The 26,602-nt window shown below is 37.8% G+C and overlaps 1 protein-coding gene across 5 annotated transcripts in view; it reads left to right on the top strand.

Annotated features, from left to right (window-relative positions):
* Positions 1 to 26,602, top strand: part of Magi2 (membrane associated guanylate kinase, WW and PDZ domain containing 2) — a 1,275,072-nt gene that overhangs the window by 1,112,408 nt on the left and 136,062 nt on the right. For 3 of the 5 annotated variants that reach the window (XM_048786214.1, XM_048786216.1, XM_048786218.1), the window contains exons 13-16: positions 1,764 to 1,805; positions 8,666 to 8,757; positions 18,098 to 18,290; positions 24,656 to 24,904. In XM_048786214.1, the coding sequence (XP_048642171.1) occupies positions 1,764 to 1,805; positions 8,666 to 8,757; positions 18,098 to 18,290; positions 24,656 to 24,904 (576 nt within the window). The remainder of the gene's footprint in view (positions 1 to 1,763; positions 1,806 to 8,665; positions 8,758 to 18,097; positions 18,291 to 24,655; positions 24,905 to 26,602) is intronic. The other 2 variants (XM_048786215.1, XM_048786217.1) reach the window with 1 other exon arrangement.

Below are 26,602 nucleotides of genomic sequence, written 5' to 3'. Positions count from 1 at the left end.
TTTATTGGAAACAAACAGAGCTCAATAATAAAGCAATCAAAATTTAGCCTTATTTTAATTTTTAAGTTGAATGAAAAAAATATTCATTTTTATTGTGGTTCATATGACACAACAATATTATAAAATCATGTCATCTTAATATGCTCAAAATGGGAAAGTTCTATTGTACTTTATTCTCACTCTGCTTTTTAAAACTGTCTTCCAAGTTGCCTCCTGTAAAATGCTCCTAATAAGGGATAATCATGTATATGATTGATAATTACACGATGATTTATATGACCATAATAGTAATAATGATCTAAAATGTTTTTAACACAAAACTAGTGGACGTATTAAAGTCTAAAAGTGGGAGAAACAGTTCTTACAAGAAAATTTTACAGTTCCTTCATCTACAATGTGAATTTATGCTTTGGAGAGGCTTGGGAATTTTTAATTTCCATCTGGAATTCCTTACATGATTTAAAAGCAAAGCAATGTGATAAAACTTTTTATTAAGTTCATCATGATGGCAAAACTAGACTGCCAATCTCTCAGAAATATCTCAGCTTATCTTAACATATCTTTTAAGAAGTATGTCTTGACCACAGGCTTATTCACATGTGTCTTCTGCCCACCTCATATCAAGCCAGTGTGTGGTTTAGGAAAGTTCTTATTGATAAAGGAAGAGAATAGCTGAAGGTATTAGTAGAAAAATTATAGTAAGAGAAGGGTATAAATATGTAATATTTATCCATAATGATACTAAAATGAAACGAAGAGCACTTTATTGGATAGTGCATTTTAGTTATAATTTTTAAAAATGGACCTTTAAATATAATGAGTAATTTTTCTCAAAATGATCTTGAAGAGTTTTCTGTAAAGGAGCACATGAACAACTTCTCTAAGTCTTAGTGTTTGGGGCACTGATCTTTCCAGCTTAATTCTTCTGTGGTAGATTTGGAAGGCAGAATAAAATTCAAGGGACCATTTAGTTATGTTCTTTTCTTTGTGTTCAACTGCTCCAGATCGGGACGTGTTGAAACATGTCTGTGTGGGATAGGGTGGAAGCTTGTTAAGTAGATCCTTATTTAACCCTGATAAACGTTACCCATGAGACAAACATGTCTTCAAATACTTCCAAGACACAGTAGCTACATTTTCCAATAAGTACAATTCTAAATATGGGATGTTCCCACATTTTAAAGGTGTTTTATACTCATGTGCCTGAATTTTTATGTTGTTACATGTAGCATAGATTGTATCATAACTCTCACAGAGTCTCTATTGGTAAAATAAACTCAATTACTTCTTCACAATTTCAACTATCCAATAATTGGAAATATCAAAATATTTGGACTGGTATACATAAACCAATGTAATCGTTGGCTAAATTTTTCTCTTTTTGTTTTAATGTTTTGTAATATAATATCATAATATGACTTTAAAAAAAAGACCTATGTTGACCATATGTATTTCAGGTTCTGGGTTGATTTTGCTTTTAAATAAGCATTCTTATAATAAGAATCAAGGGTTAATAATATTTGAAAATGGTGATTTTTTTCCATCCTGATTTAAAAGGATTCAGATTTTTCTATTTCAGGCATACTCATACAAAAACGTACGGCAAACCTGTCCACTAACTTCCATGGATTTTAGAGGAAAAAAAAAATCATTAAACACAAGATGTGGTGGGGTGGAGTTATAAAAGCAATCAAAAGAAAGTGAAGATAAATTTTTAAATGCCATAAATGAATTCCATTTTAATTCCCCATTTTCTTATCCAGAACAAGTGCCACCCAGGACCAGTTTTCGAGTGGATTCCTCTGGCAAGTATTCCCCAGTACTTACAGTTCTATGAACAAATGTCTTCCATTTTGTGTTACCAGCCATTCTTCTTAGTAGTATCAGTTGTGTAGCATGCAATCACCATGCTGATTTTGTTCGCCTACATATGCATGTGTTCAAGACAGAGAGCAAGCCTCATCAGGGTGGGTCTAAATGCCTGCCAACAACAACAACAACAAAAAAGGAAAATTGTCATATTCTTTTTGTTTTGTTGTTAGGGGAGAATATCAGAGATTGAACTCAGGGGCACTAGACCACTGAGCCACATCCCCAGCCCTCTTTTGTATTTTATTTAGAGACAGGGTCTCACTGAGTTGCTTAGAACCTAGCTTTTGCTAAGGCTAGCTTTGAACTCTCAATCCTCCTGCCTCAGCCTCCATAGCCTCTGGGATTACAGGCGTGCACCACCATGCCCAGCCTAAAATTGTCATATTCTTGAATGCCCTCCATAAAATACTTTAGTACAACACTAGATTTAAAACAAAAACCATCAGACTGACTAGATCTGAGCTGTACAATAAAGTAGCCATTCACTACTAAAATGTGAAATGTGGCTACTCTAAATTTAGACATGCTATAAGGTTATGTATAAAATCCATATAAGAGTTCAAAGATGTAGTAAATAAAAGGGGGTGGATGCTATCTCATTAAATATACTTAGGTTGATTTATCTTAAAATGATAGTTTGGATGATTACATTAAGTAAAACATTAAGTTGATTTTCCTCTTTTGCTTTTTGAAAAGTGGCTGCTAAATCATTTTAAATTACTTATGCATCTTACATTTTATTTGTATTAGACCGCACTAGACTCGATAAATAGAAGTAAGAAGTTAAATATCTTAATTTTGTGTCATGTAGACATTTCTGAAGAATTAAATTTTGCTAATATAAATTGTAGTTATTTTCAGATCAATTAAATACCTATATCAACTTATTTTTTAAAACAATACCAATTATAAAATTTTATATCCCAATAGTATTTCAAGTCAGAATAGAATATCATAGTTTTAGGGCTGGGTTGTGGCCCAGTGACAGAGTACTTACCTCGCACATGTGAGGTACTGGGTTTGATCCTCAGCACCACAAAAAAAAAAAAAATAGATAAACAAAATAAAGATATTGTGTCCATCTAAATGTATGATATGTCAAGATCATTGTACTGTCATGTGTAACTAATTAAACAAATAAAAAATTAATTAAAAAATGTAAAAAGAGAATATCATAGTTTTACATTTTATAGTTTTTAGAAATATCCAATTAATTTACTTGAAAATAGGTTTTTGTTTATCCATTCCAAAACTACTTACCAGTTTTGGTTTCACATTATTGTAGACATGAAGGAGGAAAAAAGATTTGTATTTTTTTTCCGCTGAGAATTAATAATGCAAATGCTTCAAACAGCTGATTAGACCACTCAATTGAAAACCTGAACACTGAAACAATTGCAGAAAAGAGTATTTCTTAATAACAGCACTACTTCAGGACTTCAGGCTTACAGCACACATTTCTACAGTATTTCCATGATGACAGCTCATTATCCATCTCAGCATGTTCTAACACCCCTTGGAGACTATATGTGCTTGAGCTCATTTCATTCTGTAAGTTACCATGTCATTTTTTGGAATATGTAGGAAATATGAAAGATAATGCTAGCATTTTGTCTTTAAGTCATATCTAAAGTATTTGTTTAGTTTGCTCTGAAATTTTTAAAGCATGATTACTGTCATATACTGACTATACAATTCTTGTAATTTTAAAGGCTATATTATCCCCAGAAGGTAAAAGGAACCTCAGAATTATAGTTGCAAAATTAAATTAGGATTTAATTTAGAATTCTTATAAGTCTCAGCTTACTGGCCTCCTCAAGCCCATTTCTTGAAAATCTCAGCTTTGTTTAAAAACAAAAGAAGATAGAAGAGAAAGGCTACTCAGTAGCTTAGATTGTCATGATGTATGTGCAGGGTCATATTTTTACATTAAAAAGTATTACCCAAGCCACAATGGTAATAATATAGTTTGAGTACATCATGCTATTGTGCAGTCCAGATTTTTAAGCAAAGAACCAATCCAAATATTTTATTAAATGTACACAAATTATCAAAATAATTTAGGAAATAACAACTACATCCAATAAATATATCCCTCATATTATTTCTCATGTGTCTGGAATGTTTTTATCAAATTATCTATCATGATTTTTACTTGTATATATTTATCACAATTATAAGGTATATTATTTATCTGCATAAGATCCATAGATTCCAAAGGGTAAGTGATAGTAGCAAGTCCTAAATAATGTATCTATGGAATCAAGTGATAACTCCTTAGGGGAACAATGCTGTGGTTTATGGAGTCTAGTAGATTGGTGAGTGTTATAAAACAACTAAATTCAAGAAATTTATTTAGCAATTGCTACAGGTTGTGCAAAAGAGAATACTCTCATAGACAAAGATAATTATGTCAACATCCAGGGAGAATGTTGGTGAGAAACAATGAGATATACAGCCAAGAATCTGAATGGGAAACTCTACCTAAAGGCAAGAGAGTGTGGAGTATCACTTCCAAAAGAGACCTTCCTTTGTTTAGGATTTTTTTAAAAATTTTATTTATTTTTTTACATGAGCTTTATTATTATTATTATTACACCTTTATACCACAATTTATCATATCTCTGTGTACAAGATATGTTGACGCCAAATTCACATCTTCATACATGTATTTTGTATAATGATGAGGGTCTCCTTCCACCATCCATGCAATTCCCCTTCTCCCTTCCTTTCCCTCCCACCCCTCTCCCCTATCTAGAGGTAGTCTTCTTCCCATGCTCTTCCTCCCTACTCCATTTTGAGTCACTCCCCTTATATCAGAGAAGACATTCGGCATTTGTCTTTTTGGGGATTGGCTAACTTCACTTAGCATAATCTTCTGGAGTCACGACAGATGTATCAGCAGTATCAAAGGGGGCAGAGAAATCTATCAGAATGAGGAAAAGAAAAAGCTGTTTAATTTGGTCCTTAGGATGTCACCAATGACCTTAAAGAATTTGGCGATGCAAAGAGCAGAAAGCAGACAGACAAGAAAAAGTCAGAAATGGGCAGAAGGTTCCACTTGAGACTACTCTTCCAAGATGAAGATGGAAGAGGGGAACAAGGCAGTATTTAGGATGGGGAAATCTGAGCTTATTTGCAGGCTGAGGAAGAAAACCAAACAGAAAGTGGGAAATAGCTTTTACTATGGCTAAAACATGCCCAGCCCAGCTGTGTTCATATTCCCAAAAGAATAAAGAAGGAAGGTTAAGAAAAGGGATTCTTTTAAGGCAAAAGCACTGGGTACTTATCTGGTCATCTTAGATTCCAACAGTAGAAGCTAGTTATTTTTTAACTCATTCTGTATCTAGAGTGCATGGAAATATAGAACGTAGAGACGTGTTTAATAACGTTTGATTCCTGGTTCCTTCTTTGTGATGTCTTTACCCTCGATGTCTTTACAGAGAGAAAAAAAATGCTCTTTTTACCAGGAAAAAAAAATGCAATAAATGCATTCTTTGTGCCAAACTGTGATAATAAGTCATGGTACTTATGTTTTAATTAAAACGTGAAAGGGGATTCAAGCACCAAAATTTAATTGATGTTTTCAACATCATCCCATGTGCCAAATTAATTCATAATAATGCCGTTCTTTGCATTTTTGAAGATTGAATTCATTCATAAAAATAATCAGTTGTGCTCAGTCATCCAGTCTTTTCCTTAGTATCGTGCACACAGAAAGTCATACTTTCAAAAGCAAGACCACGGTATATATAACATGTGAAGCCCCCTGGGGTCTTAATACAAAACAGGAATCAACTGTTAAAATTCTGCTTTTCCTTATGATAAGAAAGGTTGTTCTGATATCTGGATATGGCCTCTCTTTGCTACTTCTTAAATGTTATCTTTTGCAATATGGGTATGTGATAAATTAGGACTTATAAATTTCATTCCAGTATCTTGTTACTGTGGTCATATCCTATTTGGGAAGATTATCATGAGATGTTTTATTTCATAATGCTTCTGTCTCCTGGGACCCAACTTCCAAGGAAGAAAAAACACTGGCCATGACTGACCATGGAACACTAATGTCCAAAGAATTCTTAATTCATTTCTTCACAAGTACTGCCTCCTCTTGAGTTGTACCAAGCAATATCTAAGAGTGCCCTTGACAGTTCTGCAAAAAAGGGCTAAGGAAAGAGAATAAAATGAAAAATAACACAGGAAGAAAACAAACAAGCAAGCAAAAGAGAAAGGGATACCAGTGAAGCATCGTTGATTGACAGCCACAGTGACTGAGGTCTGGGCAGGTATCTCCCAGACCCCTTCATGTAATAACCTCCAGTGTGCATCATTTATTTTAAACAAGATAGAGAGGTGGTGAGTGTTAACTTCTGTTGCAAAAGAGTAAAGAATTGGACCTGGGAATTCTTCACTTATATTAATTAGGGAAGAGATAAAGCTCGATACAACCCTTGAGCATGTCATCAGGCCTGAAGAACAAATGTCAGAAACATCAAACAAAGTGAGAAAGAAAAATAAATGTCTCCTAGTTTTGTGCATATCATTTTAGCTATTTTTTAAGACCAGACTCAAAGATAAGTAAAAAAAGAAACCAAAGAAAAATTTGTCTTTCTAAAAGCTCTTATTTAAAAGAAAAAAAACGCTGCCTCAAGGCATAATCTATCACTTAAACTTGTGTTTTCCAGTTGACTATTTTTCTAAAATTTCCATGCCCTGCAGCCTCTAAATCTGTGTTCAAAATTAACAAAGAAATAAAAAGTAAATCACATCAGCTGGCACAGTTTTCTAACAGGTCTCTCTTTGCCTCTCTACTCATGTACCATGAAGTTGTCCATCTCTGCCTAGAATGGAAGGGCAAAAATGAAACATTGGCACTCAACCACCCATTATTTGAAATTGGCATGGGGAGTGGTCAGAGAAACTTAAGAAAATCAAAATCATCAATAAAAGGCATATTAAAAATAGGAGAAGGAGGTTAAATGCCTTGTTCACATCTCTAGACTTCTGAGTTAAATAAGTTAACCAGCTAAAATCTAGAGTTTTGTCCTAACCAAAAAGAAAAAAAAAAAGGTCCTGAACCATTCTTCAAGAAAAAGGTTTCCTATTGCCCCAAGAAACATAGCATTCTCTGACAGCCAAACCCCCTTCTACCTGGATACATCTCACAGTTCCATTTCTGGGATTGTCATAATTTTAGTATTTCCTTAGAGGAAAAGCTTTACATAGAAATAATATGGAACATGCAGTAAACTCCTTTAGGAGTTCTTTGTACAATATAGATGGGTTCTGAAATCATTGGAGAAACAATTTCCCACTTACCTTATGCCAACGTGAGAAGAGTATGGGAGTAGATGGAAAGTTCTGGTTAAACATTGGCTTGCTTTACCATGTCAAATGTTGTCAAATGTCAAAAATATGTCACCTCCTATTTGTATTTTTTGTGTATATGTGATCTAGGATCCTCTAAGCTTAAAGTGATCTAGATAAGAGATTACACAAGCAGTTGTTTCTGAAGTTTTCTGAATCAACTTTCTGAACAGTGTTTGGGCATTACCTGTCATCTCCTATCTCCCCTTGCTTTTCTCCCTCCCTTGGGAAGAGTACAGGTACCAGCTATGATTTTTTTAGGGTTGTTCCATCTGTCTCCAGACTCCCAAAGGCTTAGTACACACTCCAATATGTGACTTCATACAAAACAAGATGAACTACAAAATTAACTGAGTTCAAAAGCCAACCACGTTCCATAGAATGTGAGGCAAAGTTTTCATATCTTCTTTACCACCCAGTTCCAACTATTTAATAGGAACCAAACTCTTCTAAGTCCTCCCATTTTAAAAATATATATGTTTCTATACTTTAAAAAGGATGGCTATTAGATGTTGAGGTCTAATTTGTTACTCTTTTTTGAGAGTTTTACATTATTCATTGGATGAGAAAGACATTAGTTATATATACTTTGGTCATAAAAGGGAGTGATGGTCATCGAACCTTGTGCTCGCGCTCTCTCTCTCTCTCTCTCTCTCTCTCTCTCTCTCTCTATATATATATATATATATATATATATATATATATATACACATACATACATACACACACACACACATGAACACATATATATACATACACACACTCACACATATAACAGGTGCCTGATTCAGCTTTCTTTAGGAGAGTACCAGACAGATATCAGCATTTACCCACATATTAAAAGTGAAGACTTGCCTTTCATATATCATTAGGGATAACCCAGGTTGTTGGCACCAAGATAAGCCTAGCATCATTATTATAAAAATCTTAAAAGATAATTTTCATTAGGCATAAGATTATACCCTATAAACATACACACATACCCCTAAAGTATGCATCAAATCATAAAGAGACACTAGTAAATTACTAGTAATACTTTCCTAGGTAGTTCCAGGTTTTACCATCTGTTCTCTCTCTTCTGAAGTGATCAGAGTAAATATTCTCAATATCATAGCCAGGCTTCTTGAGGGCAATTCAAAAGCTCTCAAGAAAATTTTAAAAATACAAAAAGAACATTTTTTTTCCACTCAGAACATTCATGTACTCTCTTTGCCTCTGGTGATACCCTAGTAATACCCTTGGCTGGTCACTGTTAGTGGGACTACTTTGCTGCCATGGTTTTGTAACACCTATGCTTTCCTTTGACTCTAACTGCACTCTCATTAATCACATCCACAGATTAATTTATCATTGGTGTGTTTAGTTCCTCAGGGAGTGGGGAGGAGGCAGGATTCATTACTCAATGGGATCTCCTTTATGCCAGGTCCAGATTATAAGGAACTGGATGTCCACCTTCGGAGGATGGAGTCTGGATTTGGCTTCAGAATCCTCGGGGGAGATGAGCCTGGACAGCCTGTAAGTTGAATCTCTTTATTTCCACACTTTGGGGTCTATTATGTATATACACACTAGGGAAAATATCATTCAGTATGACAGCTGAGAGGAAACGTTTTAGAACTCATAAAAAAAAAAAAGATTGAGGGTTTTGTGTTTTATTTTGTTTTGTTTTGTTTTCCCACCTTGCTATTCTCTTCAAAATGCTCTCACAACATGCAGGGTCTCCATAGCCAATATCTCATCAAAAGTCACATTAAGAGAGGAACATTATTCTTCTTAGAATGGATTGGATTCCTCTTGAGTATTTCAATTATTTAATGGTATTGGAGCCTCAGGCTCTCTGAGTAGCAGCGTGTGAGTAGACATGCTCCCTAGAGAAGGTGCACATAAAGAGGTGCCTTGCACAGGCAGAATTATATATGTTTGCAGCCAAAAAAAGAAGGAAGAGAAAACACAGGGCTAAGTAGAAATAAAATCAAGCTGAGTGCTATGAAATCTCAACCAGATTTGAATTAAGGGATTACCCTGAGAATGTTTATGAAATCAACTCCAGTTGACACAATATTGGGAATTTGGGAAAGACTGTGGAGAAATCTTTATATTGATATATACATATATGTGTGTGGGAGGGGGTGTGTGTGCCCCCCTCAAGGTGAAAGCATAAAATAGCAATAGTCATTAATGCACAGAAAATAAGAGCAAAACTAGATTTATGAGCATGTACTCAAATATCAACTATAAAACACTCAATGTAAAAGATCTTGAGTTTATCTTAGATGTAATGTAGAATAAATGAAGAGACAGCTGTTCAGTCAGATTTCAGTAACCCATTCCTGCTCTAGTACCTGCCCCCCATCCTTACAAGGCACTTAAACTCTAAGCCTCAGTCTCCTTGCCTGCAAGATGAGGCTAACAGGAAACTTTCTCCTATCTCCACCGTGGAGTGGCTTGAAGCAATAAAGATAGCATACATTAAAGCTCTTGGTATGTGACTGGATCAGATTAAATGCTGAATAAATGTTTATTGTCATCAACTTTGTCTTTCCCAAAAACAAAATAAAACTGATGGGCATAAAAGGGATCCATAATGATTAAAACTGTCCCCAAATCAAGTAGATTACATTGATAAAGAGTGAGCTTCTTCACACCAGAAGTATTTAAGCAGAAATCAACAACCTGAGAGGAACCTGGAGAGGATTCCTTGGCCCTGCAAGAAGAGTTGGACTAGATGACTGATGTCTCTTAGGACAAACTTCAGGAAGCTGAGCTTGAACTCCAAGAATGGGGACACTCTCAGGGGGAAAAAATATTTCCTAATTCCTGGAGATAAAATTTAGCAACATTACACCAGCACATCACTGAATCCTCAGCTGCCAAAGAAGATGTAAACGTGCATTTTCCAAGGATTGGCAAGATTTTCCTGAGTGTTTTGGAAGGAGAGAGAATGCTGAGGTAAATATATAGGGCTCAAGTAACTTGAAGCTTAAATGTATGAAGGGACTCAGTTAAGGATCTTGTGTCACAGGTAGTAGAAATGAGTCTTAGTTTCATCTGCCTCTTCTTCACAGCTTCAGACCTTTCTCCTTTGTCCCCTAATTCTGAATTTATCTGGGATCCTCAGTCACCCGGTCAGCCCTCCAACCTCATTCCTCTCTATAGCTCATATTATTTTCTAGGTGTAGAACTGAAAATATTATGAGGTACCTTCATAAATACTTTCATATGTGGAAACACTTAACACATCAATTTATACCCACAAACCTCCTGGCTGCCACAGGATATTCATCTGACCTAGCTTCCTGTAGAATTGTTGTCTAATATCTTCATGTGTCTGCCTATTTCATTTGATCAGCAAAATATTAAACTCCTTCTAAGAAGACACTTCATCTTCCTCTTTTATTTAGTACTCCATCACTGACAAATGTACCAGTGTCCAGAGTTAGCCAAACTCAAGGTCCTCCGGTCAGTCCTTCACATTGACACATCTGCCCAAGATTCCTGATATCAACTAAAACAAGTTTGCTAAACTTCATAGTCTACGGGAATTCTACAAACTACCCACACTCTCACCAAAGCCATAAACTCGGGGGTTCCTGCTGCAAAGTAGGTTCACCATGTACTGGTCACCAACTTGCTGAGTCCAGTGAGAAAGAACATCCATACATGAAGTAGGATGAAGAAGTTACACAAAGTAGGTGTGTGACTTAGAGATCAGAAGCAAGGGACAGCAGCAGCCTAAGATTCATAGTGGGCTGATCCCCTAGGGCTCAAGAAATCTTCCCAGGACAGATGGAGTCTCAACTGCTCATTGCTCACTGCTATCAGAGATGAGGAAATCCAAAAGCAGTCCATTGTGGGTTTGATGCCCTGAAGTAATATGACTATCTGAAGTAAAGCATTGAAGGATGCCCTGTCTCTATCAGAAACTAGAATGGAGCTCAGGGTTTATCCATCTCCTCCTTCTCTCAGGATGTTGCATTCTCAGAATATTATCCTTGAAAGCTACAAGCAAGTAAAAGGGAGAACTGGGTCAGTCTAAGGCCACTGGGGGTACCCGCTGTGAAGTAGGTTCACTTTGTGCTGAACTTACACAGCCTTGCTCTAGTTTGTCAATTCACTAGAACAACTCACAAATCAAAAAAAAAAAAAAAAAAGTGTTAGACTTATAATTAGTTATTTTAGGGAAAGGATACAAATTAGAAAAAAAAAAAAAAACAGAGAAGAGATGTATTAGACAAAGTCTGGAAACATTTCAGATATAAAGTTTCCCCCATCACCAGGGACATGTTTCCTTCTAGTATGGACCCACCAAGAATTTCCAACCAAGGATTGTTGTTTGGACAAAGCTTATCCAAACTTTGCTGTCCAGAGTTTTTATGGGAGTTTAATTACGTGGGCATTATTGATTGAATCATTTATTGCTCACTGATTTTAGTCTCTAGCCCACTCTTCTCCAAGAGGTCATGCTTGTATAAAAGACCTAACCCTTTTATTTCATGGTTGGTCTTTCTGTTAAGACTAATGGTGTGGCTGGCCCCATCCTGAGTCACCTTCTTCAACTAAACTACCAAGTGTGGTCTAAGGGGCTGACCATAGACAGCAAACACCTTCCTATTCCAAGACTCTGGAGGTTACCTTACAAAAACCAGAAACAATGACCAGACTTCTCTTTAGACTGAGGCCAGATTCTTTATTACAAAACCATAGGCTTTAAAGATACCAAGTGAATGAAACAAAATTAAACCATGCTTCAAATAAAATACCACTGTAAGGTATTTTTATACTATTTTGGATGAATCTGTGGGATCCTTTAGCTAGTATGTTTAGCACTAGCTACAACAATTATAGGGCATTTAAGAGTAAATTGAAATAGACCCATTGTGTTATCATAATACCTCAAACTGACCAACCTAAGGAGTTTTTACCAAAAAAAAAAAAGATGAGTTCTCTTGTTTATTCCAGAATACACTGACTGACATGCTTCTTTCTTCATACCAATCTGTGAGTTTCTTGAAGGCAAGAACTGTGAAGAAATAGTGTGTGTGTGTGTGTGTGTGTGTGTGTGTGTCTTCCACACCTCACACAGAGCCTGATGCAACACATACTTGTTAAATGGAGTGTTTAAAAACTGCTTTTTACCAAGACAGACTGTCACCTGAGCTTCTCAGAACAAATAATGGTCTGAATTTCATACTTTCTCTGGCTTCTGTGTCCTGTAGGCTCCGGCTAAACTAAGCGGAGACTCCCTTTTAGACTGAGCATGGCCACACTTCCCACCCCACTCCCCTTAATGCCAATGTTGCTCAATTTACCTACTATCTTTGAGACTCCCATCCTGAAGGATTGGATTGAAAGAAATTGGAAAGGTGCATATTTTATGCCACGTGAGTCTACAACCAGGTCCAGATCATGATCTTCACAGGCTCTGAGCTCTGAAAATATTGTCAGGTCCCATTTCCCATATACAAATACAAATAAAACACTGACCTGTAAAATAAATATAAGGCAAAGCAACGAAGCTACAACTCCTTCCATGATGCTTATGTTAATACAATCTTTAAAATGTGAATTTTTTACTTTGCTAGCTCATGCTTTGTCTGTTTGGGGAGTGACCCAGAATTCCATTCAGTCAATAGTATCTTCAGTTAACCACCATCTACCAGAAGTAGAAGGGCTTGCCTGACTGAGTCATGGGAAGAGCATAGCCCTGGCTAGCTTAAAAAAAGACAGGTCCTGCAACACTACATGTCACAAAAGCCAGAGAATTGTCACCCAATTGGAACACACGTTGCTCAAAATGAAGCAATGCAGCCATGGTCATCCACTCAGCCTCAGGACATCTTTCCGCCTGGTTTGGACACAAGTTTCCAAATTCCCAACCTTTCTGAATATTAGCTTTGCGTTCCTAAGTCCTTTCTCCCCTTCAGTAGGTAGACTTTAAGTATTTATGATAAGCCTCCTCTGATTACATGGATTTCTGGTTATCCTTATTGTGTTTATTTAGGTTTATTCCTGTTTATTCCTTCATTTGAATGACTTATGACACGCTCCCGTGGCAAGTTACAGTTTTGACACTTAAGCCAGAAAGTAGAAGCGTAAATCTCCGTGACACAAGCAAAGCCACAAAATGAGCCTTGAAAACCAGAACGTGGCACCTAAGAACCACCATGTCAGAAAGAGGGAGTCGACTATACAGACCCCCCATCTGCCTCTCCTTCCTGTTTTCCCACATTCTAAGCCCAGAGATGACACACACACTGAGTGCACTAACCTGATTTAATTGCTGGTGTGCTACAAAGGGAGAGGCATGTAGGGTGATTAGGTTTCCAACCACAGGAGGTCTCATAGGTAACATCAAACAGGTTTCTGCCTCCATGTATATGAAATGAAATTGACATCCCAGGGTGCGCATTAAACAGAACAAGTCTCTCCGCAAACAATGAACAGCAGGACTCCAGCTCAAACAATGCATATAGACATTTTTCCTGCAAAATGAAATACTTTTCACAGTTAAATAACAATAGAAAGAAATTTTTTTAAAAAATACAAGAAAAGAACAAAAAATGGGATTTCCAGCTGTGAGTTGGAAAGAGATGGAAAAGCATCAAGATGGAAAGATCTAGAAAAACACTACAATGGAGAAAGGCCTGTGTGGAGAAAAACCATTCAAAGAAAGAGATGATGGACCTATTCCTGGCCTCAGGAATCCCATGCAAATTCATGAAGAACTTTCTGAAGCAAACGTTTGCCACAGTGGCAAATTGTCCCAGCCACAGTTAACTGCTGAGCAGATCTTCTGGTGTTGAATAACATTGGACGGGTAGTGAGGAAAGAATTAAAGGAATTAAAAGGCCTGGAGAGAGTGCTTTGGGTCTTATTTGTTTCTTGTTTGTTTTTGTTTTCTTTTTAGCATTAGTCTTTTCCCTGGCTCACTGGGGTATCGGCCACTTGAATGTGAATTACTGTTATTTCACATCAAATGCTCTATTTTGTTCTGAGTCCTCAGAGCCTGAGATAAAGTAGAATTATAGAGTTGTTCTGTTTCTTTATTTGTTTGGTGGTTTTTGTTTGTTTGTTTGTTTAGGGGAGGCATTTGGAAAGACAAGGGCCATAGATCAGTTGTGGGGACACACAATCTTTGTTGATCTGTTTGGCTACAAAGCTCTTCCTTCATGACCAGAGAAATCAGGATGTTGTAGAGAAGTGACACTGTGGCCAAGAGTCAGCAAGACCAGGAAGAAGATGTGACTCGGTGGGTAAGGGAACCAGCCCCTTTCAGCAGACCTGGACAGTGATCATTGCCACAGGTCAGGGAGCTCAGACCATGGGGAGAGTCTCTCAGTGAACTTGGGAGTGACCAGTGAGGCCATAGAGCCTTTGGCTATTGGACCAAATAAGAATGGCCCAAGCCTTGATACTCAAAGTGTGATTAATCCATGAACCAGCAGCGTCCAAAATTCCTGGGGGCTTATTAAACAGTCAGAATCTCAGGCCACACCCCAAGTCTACAGAATCAGACTCCCGATGATGGGTACAGAACTGTTTTTGACAAGCTTACCAGGTGATTTCTGTACACCCAAAAGTTTGAGAAACACCAACTTGAAGGTTCAGATATCCCAGAGCTTATTCTCAAGAGCCTAAGTGAACATGATAGCATATATATTGGGAAGCCAACATGAGTTACAGGGCAAGAAGGAATCATAAATTATCCAGTCCTTCAGTTAAAGGGGCAAATGGGAAATAATAGAGGGTGTCAAGTGAACAAATCATATTTGAAGTTTAAAAAAAAAAAAAAAAGCTGTGTTTTCTTCCTAATTAGGCACATAGAGCTATCGCTGTGTCAGCAATGAAATCCAATCACAGACATACAAAATTGCCACCAGCTGAGGTGTCACTGCTGCATGAGATCTGGAAGTGGTACCATTATGAGTAGTCAGCCTCTACCCAGCAAAAGCAGCAGCTTCTGATGGGTGGCGCATGAGTTCTCCAAGGCCATGTGCCTGAGGATAATCTCTCAGTAGGCCTGAGATGTGACCAGTGAAACCACAGATCCTATGACCACTAGACCAGGTGGGAATGCCCAGACCCTTGGTGATATAGTGTGTGCAGTACAGCTAATGGACAAGCACCTCTCATGCCTACCCACTGTACCAGGCTTAGTTTGAGTTTTTTTTAATAACTATAACAACCTTTTTTTGAAACCAGATAGAGAATAAATTATGCAATTATACAATAATATGTAATAATTATGCAATACTGCATAATAAATTAAAGTATTATGTTGAATTTTTTGTTTTAGAGTCTCAGTTGAAGTATTAATAGAATGTACTGTTTAGGAATCTATAAAATCTGAGACAACAAAGGAAGATTTGAAAGATTAAAGCTTGAAGCTTTTATAAAGTGAATCCAGTGAACTTCACTCAGCTCAAATGTCAATTTCTCAATGTTGCCTACTCTAAAGAACCTTGGCCATATGACTGACATCCCCCTATACACCTTGCTCTATTTTTTTCTATCGTGCATGGCTTCCTGCATACTATGTAATTTACACCTTTATCAATAATATGCCCACTAGAATCGAAGCTCTGTAGGGCAAGGATGTTTGTTTATTGCTCACTGATGGATTTCAAGCATTTAAAAGTATCCTTAGGCTCAATGAATATTTGTTGAATAAGTGAATTAATGATGAGAGTACCTCATTTCATAGCCATATGTCAGGAAAACAGATGTTTTTCTGGGATCTTTCAATGAATGATGTTAAATTGTTAGCACAGAATGTAACTTCAAGAGTACTTGTGTATCTTTGCTCTTTTCCTATAGCAGGAATAGGAATGTTTCAATATGAATATTTGCCTTCATTATTTTCATACAGAACCCACTTACCGCTATGGCCCTCTTAGTTGTAACCCCTATTTTTTGTTTCACTTTCATTAGGTAAATCGGAACTATATCTCAAAATTGATAATTAATCAGCCAAGAAGTTCAGAAACCACTTTTTTTTCTATAACTAGCTATATACTGAAGTGTACAGGAAATCTAAAGGTTGAAACATTTTCTTTGGGCTAACCCAAATAAATGCAGCTTTTCATGGGGCCAGTCGAGAAATATAAACATTCATATTAACTGGATTTTGCACAAAGCATATATAAAGTCTTTGAAGTACTCCACAGTGGGTTGAGCCTTTTGAAGGACAGATTAGAACGTCTTTGAAAGAAATTCATAAATTTAGGTTGGCATGACAAAAAGGGAAAATGGAGACTGTCGGAAGCATGTCCAACTTCTGGACTAAAGAACCACACTATGCAGCCAGTCCAAGGCAGGAGATGCAAGGCCTTTCCTGTGACAGCAATCCTGAACACTCCTCCGAACACTAATGTTTAACACAAAAGCAAATCTGTTCCCCACCCCTCAGGTGTAGGGGTAAAGCAGCAGGAGTGCTTGGAATTTTTGTTCCTCTAGAGAAAGACAACTACACAATGGGACCAGATGGCGGAGTCCTTCATAGTGTACCTCATAAGTCCTGGCCATTCAGATTTGGTTGCCATGCTGCAGCTACCATGAGCAACGTGACCAGCTAGGAAGGAGGCGTTCCACTGCCAAGCCTGAAGACTCAGAATGCCTCCAGGTCAAGGTGGAGCAAGCTGGCTGGAACCCAGAGGTCCAGGACTTGAAAGAATGTATTATGCCTGAAAGAAATCAACCTATGAGCAAGTGTCGCTTCATAAGGATTTTAAACCTGGAGGAAGGCCTCTGTGGTATTATCAGGCTAATAGTAACCACTGTCTTCAAATACTGTGTGGCTCAGCCACGGACAAAAGAAAAAGGAAAAAAAAAGAAAACATCATTCAAGAGTTGGAAAAATTATTTGAAGGTTAAACAGCAAAACTAAAATGTTTGGTAATATTTTCTTTCCTCTGAGGCAAAAAAAGGCCTTGCTAATGGGCTCCAAATTGAATGTTTCTAATGGGGTGTGGGAAACCGTATGCATTTCCTCTCATCCAAGTGTCTAGTTGAGAGAATTATAACAATATCCACAGTTTCCGGATTCGTTCCTCCTCGTTTCCTGGCACAATATGCCTTGACCCAGCACAAGCACTCTAGGGGCAGGCAGAACTGGGAAGGTCCTTTGTGCTTAGGGAATACTCACAGGAACGGAATCTAGAGAAGATTTGACTGAGTTTTGTTTTTGAGTAACTCAACTGGACAGAAAAAGACAACAACTATGAGTTTTGTTTTGCTCTATTTTGTTTTCTCCTTACCCTCCAGCAAAGCAAAGCCAAATTTTAAAAAGAAAAAAAAGAGAGAGAGAGAACTTTGAACCTTCAGAGTTTAATAATGTACAACAGCTGGATTCCCCTTGACATTTTTTGAGCACTCACTATGTGCCTAGAAAAAGGTTCAATGCCTTCCATGCATAATTTCATTCAATTCTCTCAATAACCCTGCAAAATAGGTCCTATTATTATTTTCCTCATTTTACAAGTAAAGAAACTGAGGCTCACAGAGGTTAAGAAGCCTTGCCCAAGTTCACACAAATAAGAACTGGAGCCAGGATTTGATCTCCACCTCATTTCGATGAAGAATTCATGAGTGCTGGCCAATTAGCATCATTATCTGAAGTTGGAATTTTTCCTAAGGGGGAACACTTATGAGCCAGGAGGCAGGTGTCCCTAAACTTTATGGCAAAGAGCTGTAAGTTCCAAACATTTATTTCTCTAGAAGTAAGCAACCTCAAAGAATTAGCAGGGCATCCTTCCAGGCTCTCATTTTTCAAGTACACACACACACACACACACACACACACATTCACACTCATGTTTGAAATGTGAATGTCCCTTCCTTCTCACTGCTTTTCTAGATTTTGATTGGAGCTGTCATTGCCATGGGCTCAGCCGACAGAGATGGCCGCCTACACCCAGGAGATGAGCTCGTCTATGTCGATGGGATTCCAGTGGCTGGCAAGACCCACCGCTATGTCATTGACCTCATGCACCACGCAGCCCGCAATGGGCAGGTTAACCTCACTGTGAGAAGAAAGGTGCTATGTGGAGGTAGGTACCTCGAGACGGCAGTAAGAGTTGGAGCTTAGGTGGTGAGATGCTTTTATAGGAACACTTGAACCAGACCTTTAAAGGACTTTTTGTATTACATGAGAATGAAAACAACCCAGATAGTCTAAAAGCAACTATGATTTTGAAAGTACACTAGTACAAAAATCCAAATAGTCTTTGAGACCTACATTTTAAATGTAGTCATTAAAAATTTCTAGCAAAGCCCGAGGCTATTTTAAGATATGTATGCTCTTGGGTCTTTGGTACATGATAGTTATAAGAAGAACATTATAATAATGGAAAATATGCCTTTGGAAAATGTTCCTCATTGTATTTACAAACAAAGAACTACCGCATTTTGGTGCCATAATAAGGAAACCAGGATGGAAAATTAGCTTTCATTGTAGAGTCTGATAAAAGGTAACAATAAAACTGTTAGCCTGTGTTGAAAAATACAGCTCTCACTCTGAGAAAACATAATTCATATGACTCCAAACTTATGAAACAGATAAATTAGAGTAATTATTCCCTTCACAACCATTTCTTAGCTTCATAAAAGAATTCACCAAAGACAACTTTTAAAAGTCAGACTGCATATTCATAATGTGATCTAATTTACTTCTCATCACTATCTAAACCCCCCAAAAAGATTTATATGCTAACGGAATATGTCTATTATAAGCACCATATTGTTTTTGTAATATGAACATTGAATAACTCTGGGGTTATGGATCTTCCATAAGAACAGCCCATTCCTAGTCTAGTGAATCACTGAAGCAGCAACTCCAATGATGTTTCCCTGTCACCTCTGTGCCAGGGGCCTGCTGGCCTCTCTGTTCAACCCCTTGACCATCCCCCATACAGACTAATCCAGTTCTAGAATTAGGAGGGATCTTCATGGCTTCTTCTCATTACAGATTAGGAGACTGAGGCCCAGAGGGTTGGTGGCTTCAATGAGTTGGTAACAACATGGAAATGAAGTCTTACCTCTGGGCCAAGGCTTATTTCCTTATGCCACTTTCAGGCCCCCTTCCCACTTTCAGACAGCATCCCTACCCTAGTGAATTCAAAGACAAACCTTTAATGAATATCATTCCCTAACCTAAGGAGACTTTTATATGTGCTTTTATATAACATTGAAATAAAAAAACAAGGGCCACCTGCTAATCACAGGTTGTGAATGACTAGAGAATGCATGATTTGTGAGACTAAATATTTTTTCTTTTTGAATCCTCTAGAAACTAGACTTTGAACAAGGGCAATCATTTAAAAGCACAAGTCAAAAGAATTGTCAGCCCTCACCAGTAGAGACTGCTATATATTTTATATTGTATGGAGGTTTTATTAAGAGTTGCCATTTGTCTTTAGGAATTCATGGCACATCACCTGACCCAAAGAAGTAAAACACCTTGAGTTATGCCTTATCTTTGGGCAAGATGCCAGGAGGAAGACTGTGTTTGCTTGGTTAACATTTAACTGTCTCTCTCCCTGTAGAGTGATTTTTAATAAAAAGTTTGCTGTGCTATATGTTCTGTAACCTAAAGATAAATTAAAAAGATACCTGATTTACAAGGAAATATACAGCAAAGTGCACAACCAATGTACCAACATAATTTCATGCTCCCCTTGCCACTGGCTGATTATTGCAAATTAAATTTTGTTCTAATCAACCCAAGCTGTTGGAGTATATGCCAAATGCTACACAAATGTATTCTTGCAATTTGTGGATCATGTGACTTCAGTAAAGATGCTCTTTGCTGCAGTTTTTACCAACTTTATTCTGTTAGGCTTTTGAGTGCATTTCAAGTGCATTTAATTTTTGAAAATGTTCTGCTGTAGACTGCTCGTTCACACCAGGAGAGTTTCCAAGTTAATTCAGCCCACTCTTCCTTGAAAGCTTCATCAGTGTTGAAAATGATTAAGTTTAGAAAAGTACTTTGAGAGCAAAAGTAAATGTCCCCCCCCAAAAAAAAAGAATGGACGAGATTTAAAAGTCAGAGGAGGATGACTTTTTTTATGGCTCCCATTTCTTCACAGAGAAATGACAACTACAAATGGATATGATGATGGAGATGCCTTTTCGAGAATTGTTACCATTGTTGTTGTTATTTTGATTCCCTAAACAAGGCAGCAGGAGGTGCAAGCCTGGCTTCCGATGGGATGGCTCTAACCTAAAGAGAAGTCAGCAATCAGCTTAGACAGAAACAGAGAGACAGGAAGAGGGTATTGCTGCCACCTTCTCACACGAAGGAGTGGCAGTATGATGCATGAAGGGCTGGGGCTGAAAGAAGTTCTGAAGATTACCCCCTTCAGTCTTATCCTAGCCTTAGCATGTACAAATGCCCTGCCCCACCTCCAAAGGCAGAGGGCATTGGCTTCCTAACTGGTGCTCCAGAAAAAGAACACATTCACAATGAGACAAAGACAGGTTAGTAGCATTGGGGGAAAAAATTTAAATAACCCAAAAGACAGTTCCAAATATTAAATTATTTAAAAAGTACACATTGCAGATAGAAGGGCAAATTTTTCAGTTAAGCAATGTCAAGCTAGATCCCCCAAAGTGAGAAATTGTTGAGTAAGGGAACAAACTATTCAGTAGTGCCTCCAATTTTTTTTTTTTTTTACCAGATAATTGTAGTACAGCTCTTGCTCCTTGAATTAGTTTGCCACCCACTCCAAAAATAGCTATATTTTTTTTCTCAAGGATAGTGGAAAAGTGGCTTTAATTATTATACTGAAAGTATAAATGTTGATATGTTTAGAGCTTAGCTTTGAGATGATTAGCCTAATGAAATTATTTTGAGTACACACCATTTGTTTGAGAGGATAGTGTCTGAAGAATTTCCTAAAATGTAAATCTAGAAGGTTAAAGTTGAATGGCTTAATCAAAACATGTTACAGCCCCTCTGAAAGCTTTCAGCATCTCTCTCTCTAACACCTAAAGGGAAGTCTATTTCTTGGCCGGATGCTGAGAAAGGAAAGGATTTCTTGGAAGCAGAGTGAAAAGTTCAGCCAGTATTTCAGGTGACAGTGCATTCCCTGGCCCTGCTTTCTATGCTTTGTCCCTTCTAAATGCCTTCCATTGTCCTTTGTCTATGAGCGTGTCACCCATGTCAGTAAGGTGTCTATCTCGATGAGTATGAACCAGAAGTGCTCACACAAATGCCACAGAAGGCCAGCCGTGGCCATTTGCAGGGCCACATCCTGGGCCACCCCTGCTCCATGAGGTCCTGGTGCACATGCATGTGGACACCCAGCCCACTTATTCAAGCTCTGTCCACATACATGCCCCATTGCCTCAGCCAAGCCTGAAGGCAAGATCTGCCCATCTGAAGTGCTATAGTCCTTCGGGAGGACAGGAGAGCCTCTCCCAGTCAGCACAGTGATGATTTCCAGTGTCACTGGTGGGAGCAAACAGAAGCTCAACCAAAAACGTAATTGTTTGACTTTTGGTAAATATTAAGTAACTGAATTCTGTACATCCATTTGTGAATGAGTCAGGAGAGCCCAACAGGGATCTTGGAAATTCATGGTTTTTTAAAAAAATGCATATGGTATTTAGTTAGTTTATGACATTTTCTATATTGTTCCAAAACAATAGTATTGGTTCCCTATACCAGCAAGGATTGTTAGAAAGAAGATCCAGAACCAGATGAATGAAAAATGGTATTTGGTGTCCCTAAAAGATAGTCACACTAACAGTTTTCAAATGCCAGGAACCCAGGACAAGCCAAAAAGAACTTGGAAATGTTCTTAACTTCCTAGTTTAAAATACTCTTACTTTGCTAATGATAAAGAACTCTTTTTCCTAGATGTTGAAAGAGGAGTTCAAAAACAATAGAGAAGACTTCTTCTCCTGTATTGGACTCTTCCACTAACCAGGACCATTCACATTAACTTAGTGATTTTCTTTCTCTCTCTAGAACCTATGGTATAGCCACTCCCAGCTATTTACTGCAAAGACAGATAATTCTTCTTTGTTGCTGATTTACTGACAACCACTGCTCTCAACACCCTAAAATATGACAGCCAGAAAATGAGATCTCTCTTGTCACTGCCTATGACATTTAGTTACTGATTTGGTCCAATAACTTGAGGAGATTTTCAATTTAATGTAGCAGCATAATAATTGTTTGTTTTTCTTCTCCCAGACTATCTCTAATCACTTTATTTCCAACTTGCACAAGGACTGATAAAGGACATGTGCTTTGCCAAGACAATAACAGCTTGTCTTTGGATATAATGTTTTCTGCCAGGGAGAGTACATCTTACAGGGAGAAATTTTAAATTTTAGTTTAAAAAGAAGGAAAGGCTTTTACATTGACATTTTGTTCTTTTCTGACTATAATACATTTTTTTATGAATGAAGAGCATCTTTTTAAAATTAAAACCTTATTAATTAAATCTTAAAGAAAAAAAATCAATTTATCAAATAATAATAACAGTAGCCTAGGTCTCATCCATTCTATAATTACAAACAAGAAATTAGTATATTTTTGTAATGACATTTTAATTTTTTAGTTACTTAGTAATACATTTTTCATTGTTCCTCATTTATTTGAATTTTAAATTGATGTCACACTGTTTTTAAAATCTAGACATAAGAATAAAGGCAGCTCCTTTATTATTGGTATAAATATCCTGTCAGTCTCTGTTCTTTTTCTCTTTTGCATTTCAGAATTGTGTTAGTCAGCTTCACATTACTGTAACAAATACCTGAGTTAAGTCAATTTATGAAGAGAAAAGGTTTATTTTGGTTCATAGTTTTGTGGGTTTCAATCAAACTCATTGATCCTATTGCTTTGGACTTGTGGCAAAGCATCATGGTAGGAGTGTATAGAAGATCAATACCATTTACCTGATGGCCAGTGAGTAAAAAAGAAAGGAATGGAGAGATTGGCATCCTAATATGTTTCAAGGGAACATCACCAATGGCCAGACCTTCTACTAGGCCCCACCTCTTAAAATGTTCATCACTTCAAAATAGCACAAGGACTGGAAACCCAAACTTTAACACATGGGCTCTGGGAGGACATCTCAGATCCAAACAAGAGCACAAATGGAATTGGAGCTTATAAAGTGAAGAGTCTTCAGTGGAAATTTTGCTCATTATTTTTGACTTGCCATATGAAACACCTTCCAGTGTTCTAAATTATAGAGACAATCCAAAGACCCAAAAAGGAATCACTGATTGTCATCATTTCCATCTTATTGTTCCTCTGTTTTAAAAACATCTTTTAGTACACTAATCAAATTTTAAGAAGGAAATGAAACGGTTCTATTTCTAATTACAGTATTCTAGGTGCCTGCTTCAGTTATTTTAATCAGAGTGCCAATACCTAAGTATTAAATTAAAATGACAAAATTCTTTCTGGATGGCAGATCAACTTCCATTTCAAAAACTAGCCTCTCTTGGCTGCCAACTTTCTATCACTCTGCCACATAAATGTGCTTGCTTTCTTGGGGGAAGTATTGGCTTGTTTTATCTGGTGGAAATAGAATATATTTTGTAATATGGAGTGTAAATGAGCAAGATCTCCAACACCTCCATAGCAATTCACAATTTCTAATTCCTTAGCCTGATATTATTTGATTTGATCCTAGAGTGAACAAACTACTTTTATTACAAAATGAAAATCTCTATTTTTTAAATTGTTTTAAACTATTTTTATTGAGGTATGGTGGGCATACAAAAAAAAAAAACCACACATGCAGACTGCCTTTAAGCAGTGTATTTCCCAGACACACGAAGAGAATTAACACTTCTAGGCTAGCAGAATACCATAAAATAGAACTATGGCTCTTCAAAAAATAATGGTAGTGAACTTTATGTGGATATCTCCTGAGTTGTTAGCCCCACTTAACATCTACAGCCCCATTACTCAAAAGCCTTGAAACTTGACCCAGATCCCTGTGCCTAATTTTTCCTAGACCTATTTAAAAAAAAAATGTTCCATGATGGGCCCTAAAGGTATACTTATAAGTGATTCATATACGCAGTAAAGTTGAGGATTCTATTTGGTTTGGGGTCATCTTTGGTCAATTACTATGCATCTAAGAAACTCAATGTCTAAAAATAAACATTATTACAAGGGTCTGAAGAGGAAGATACAATTCAGCAGCAACAAGAGGGCTGTTGGTGGGTTTTCCCTGTGGTGTTCTATGAAGGCCAGAACTAGGCCAAGACCTGGCAGGCTCCATAGTTAGTTTTGTAGTCCTCCAAATGCTCACATATCTGGGGGAACAAGGACCAGTCAACCAGTCTTGTAACTATGCCACTGCCCAGAACACTGCCTAGTACATAGAAATGATTCTTTAAGACCTTTGTTAAATAATTGAGTTCCTGTGTCGCATATATGTTCCAGGGGAGCCCTGCCCTGAGAACGGGAGGAGTCCAGGCTCCGTGTCGACCCACCACAGCTCTCCACGCAGTGACTACGCAACTTACACCAACAGCAACCACGCAGCCCCCAGCAGCAATGCCTCTCCCCCTGAAGGCTTCGCCTCCCACAGCCTGCAGACCAGTGACGTGGTCATTCACCGCAAAGAGAACGAGGGTTTCGGCTTTGTCATCATCAGCTCCCTGAACAGGCCTGAGTCTGGAGCCACTATAAGTAAGTGACTGATTTGCCTGCATTTTAAAAAGGGGTCTTGTTTTTATTGGTTCTAATGGTACAGATAATGGACAAATAGATCAAAAGATGGTTGTAGACACACTGAAGAATCTGAAAATCACAGGCTCTGGGCAGATAAACCTAAACCATCCTTATCACTGATGAGCCCAATGTTGTGGAACTTTGCCTCAAAAACCATGCAGCACCACAACCAATCCCCCCACCCCTGCACCCCCCAACTCCTCGACTCCAATAAAGGCACTTCATTCATTTGTCAGTTTGGAAGAAAATGAAACAGAGGGATGTGGCCATGTTGCTGTGAAAGGTGGGGTTGCTCCTTTTCCTGGGCTTCTTTATTGATTGAAAGCTGTTCCATAGAATGAGAGCAGACATGCAGAAGATCAAGGGGGAGGGCCATCCAGGCCTTCAGGTGGGAAGGAGTCTGGTATTCAAGAAATATACGTGAGCCCCGTGTGACTGTGTGTCGTGAGCAAGAGAGAGCCGTGTGAGATCAAGACATGGAATTGAGCAGAATTCAGGCAGTGCAGGTTCCATACACTGTCGGTCCGAAGTCTATGTGGCAGTCTGAGTAGGCGAGAAGGTTTTAAGCAGTAGACTGAAATCTGAATTGTGTTTGAAAGATGAGTTCAGCTGTTCTTGGAAAATGAAATCAGGGTGGAATGGGGTGGAGTGGGAGCAGGAGTAGAAGCGCAGGACACAGTCAGGAGGCTGTGAAAACAGCCCTGTGGGGCCAGAGGTACTGGAGCCCTCTCCTCAGGTAATAGCATTGGACAAGAGGAGAAATAGATGGGTTTGACATTGAAGCTTCCTCCAACTCCAAGGTTCTGTGAGTCTGTACAACAGGTAACACAGACCTCATTCCTCTCCCAATCATCCATCCCTGCGCACTCTCCAGCTTCTTTGATGGCTTTCCTTGTGGCATCAACATTCCAGAACCCTCTCAGCAGCCAGCAAGCGGCAGGACAGAAAGGGGATAGAACAGCTTGTCATTTTTTATGCTGAAGGGACTTAGCCCAAAATGTTATGGTTAGAAACACCAGAACAGAGGAGCATTAAAAGAAAAAGTAAGAATAGTTGCACCATGTTGTTATCCTAAAATTCTTATTAATTGTGGTAGTTTCCAGCACATGTGGGTTAGGTGTGAGTGTTAAGCAACACTTAAGAAATTAAATTATTGTGAATGAGTAAGAACTTTATATGATAAAGTTAATGTTGTCAAAAACCCACCAGAACTACATGGAGAGAGCTGCCCCCATTTAGCTTGAGCCTTGACGAATTCAAGAGAGAAAACTACAGAAGCGTTAAACCTCAGCAGATATGTGCAGAAGCCAAATTACATACATCTGAAAGTACAATTTCATTTCTGTTTTTCTTCATGGTAAGCTGAAGAAATAAATCCAATCCTTAAGCATAGACTAAAAGCAGTATTCTGTCAGCACGATGGATTCACCAAGATTAAAAGGACACAAGACTAAAGATTTTCATGAATTATATAAACAGCCTTCCAATAATTTACACTTGGGGAAAAAATTCACAGAGAGCTTTTGTAGCTATTCCAGTCATTCAAATTGTTTATTGTGGCAGAATACCTAAAGGACTGGAATAAAAATAAAAAGTATACGACCACAGTGAAAATGTTAAGCATGTATTTAAGGTCTCAGCTTTATTTAAAACGTG

The sequence above is a fragment of the Marmota marmota genome, unplaced genomic scaffold, assembly GCF_001458135.2.
Source record: "Marmota marmota marmota unplaced genomic scaffold, marMar, whole genome shotgun sequence".
Taxonomy (NCBI): Eukaryota; Metazoa; Chordata; class Mammalia; order Rodentia; family Sciuridae; genus Marmota; species Marmota marmota.
Note: the sequence above shows the minus strand (reverse complement) of the source record. Positions and strands in the feature narration are given on the sequence as shown.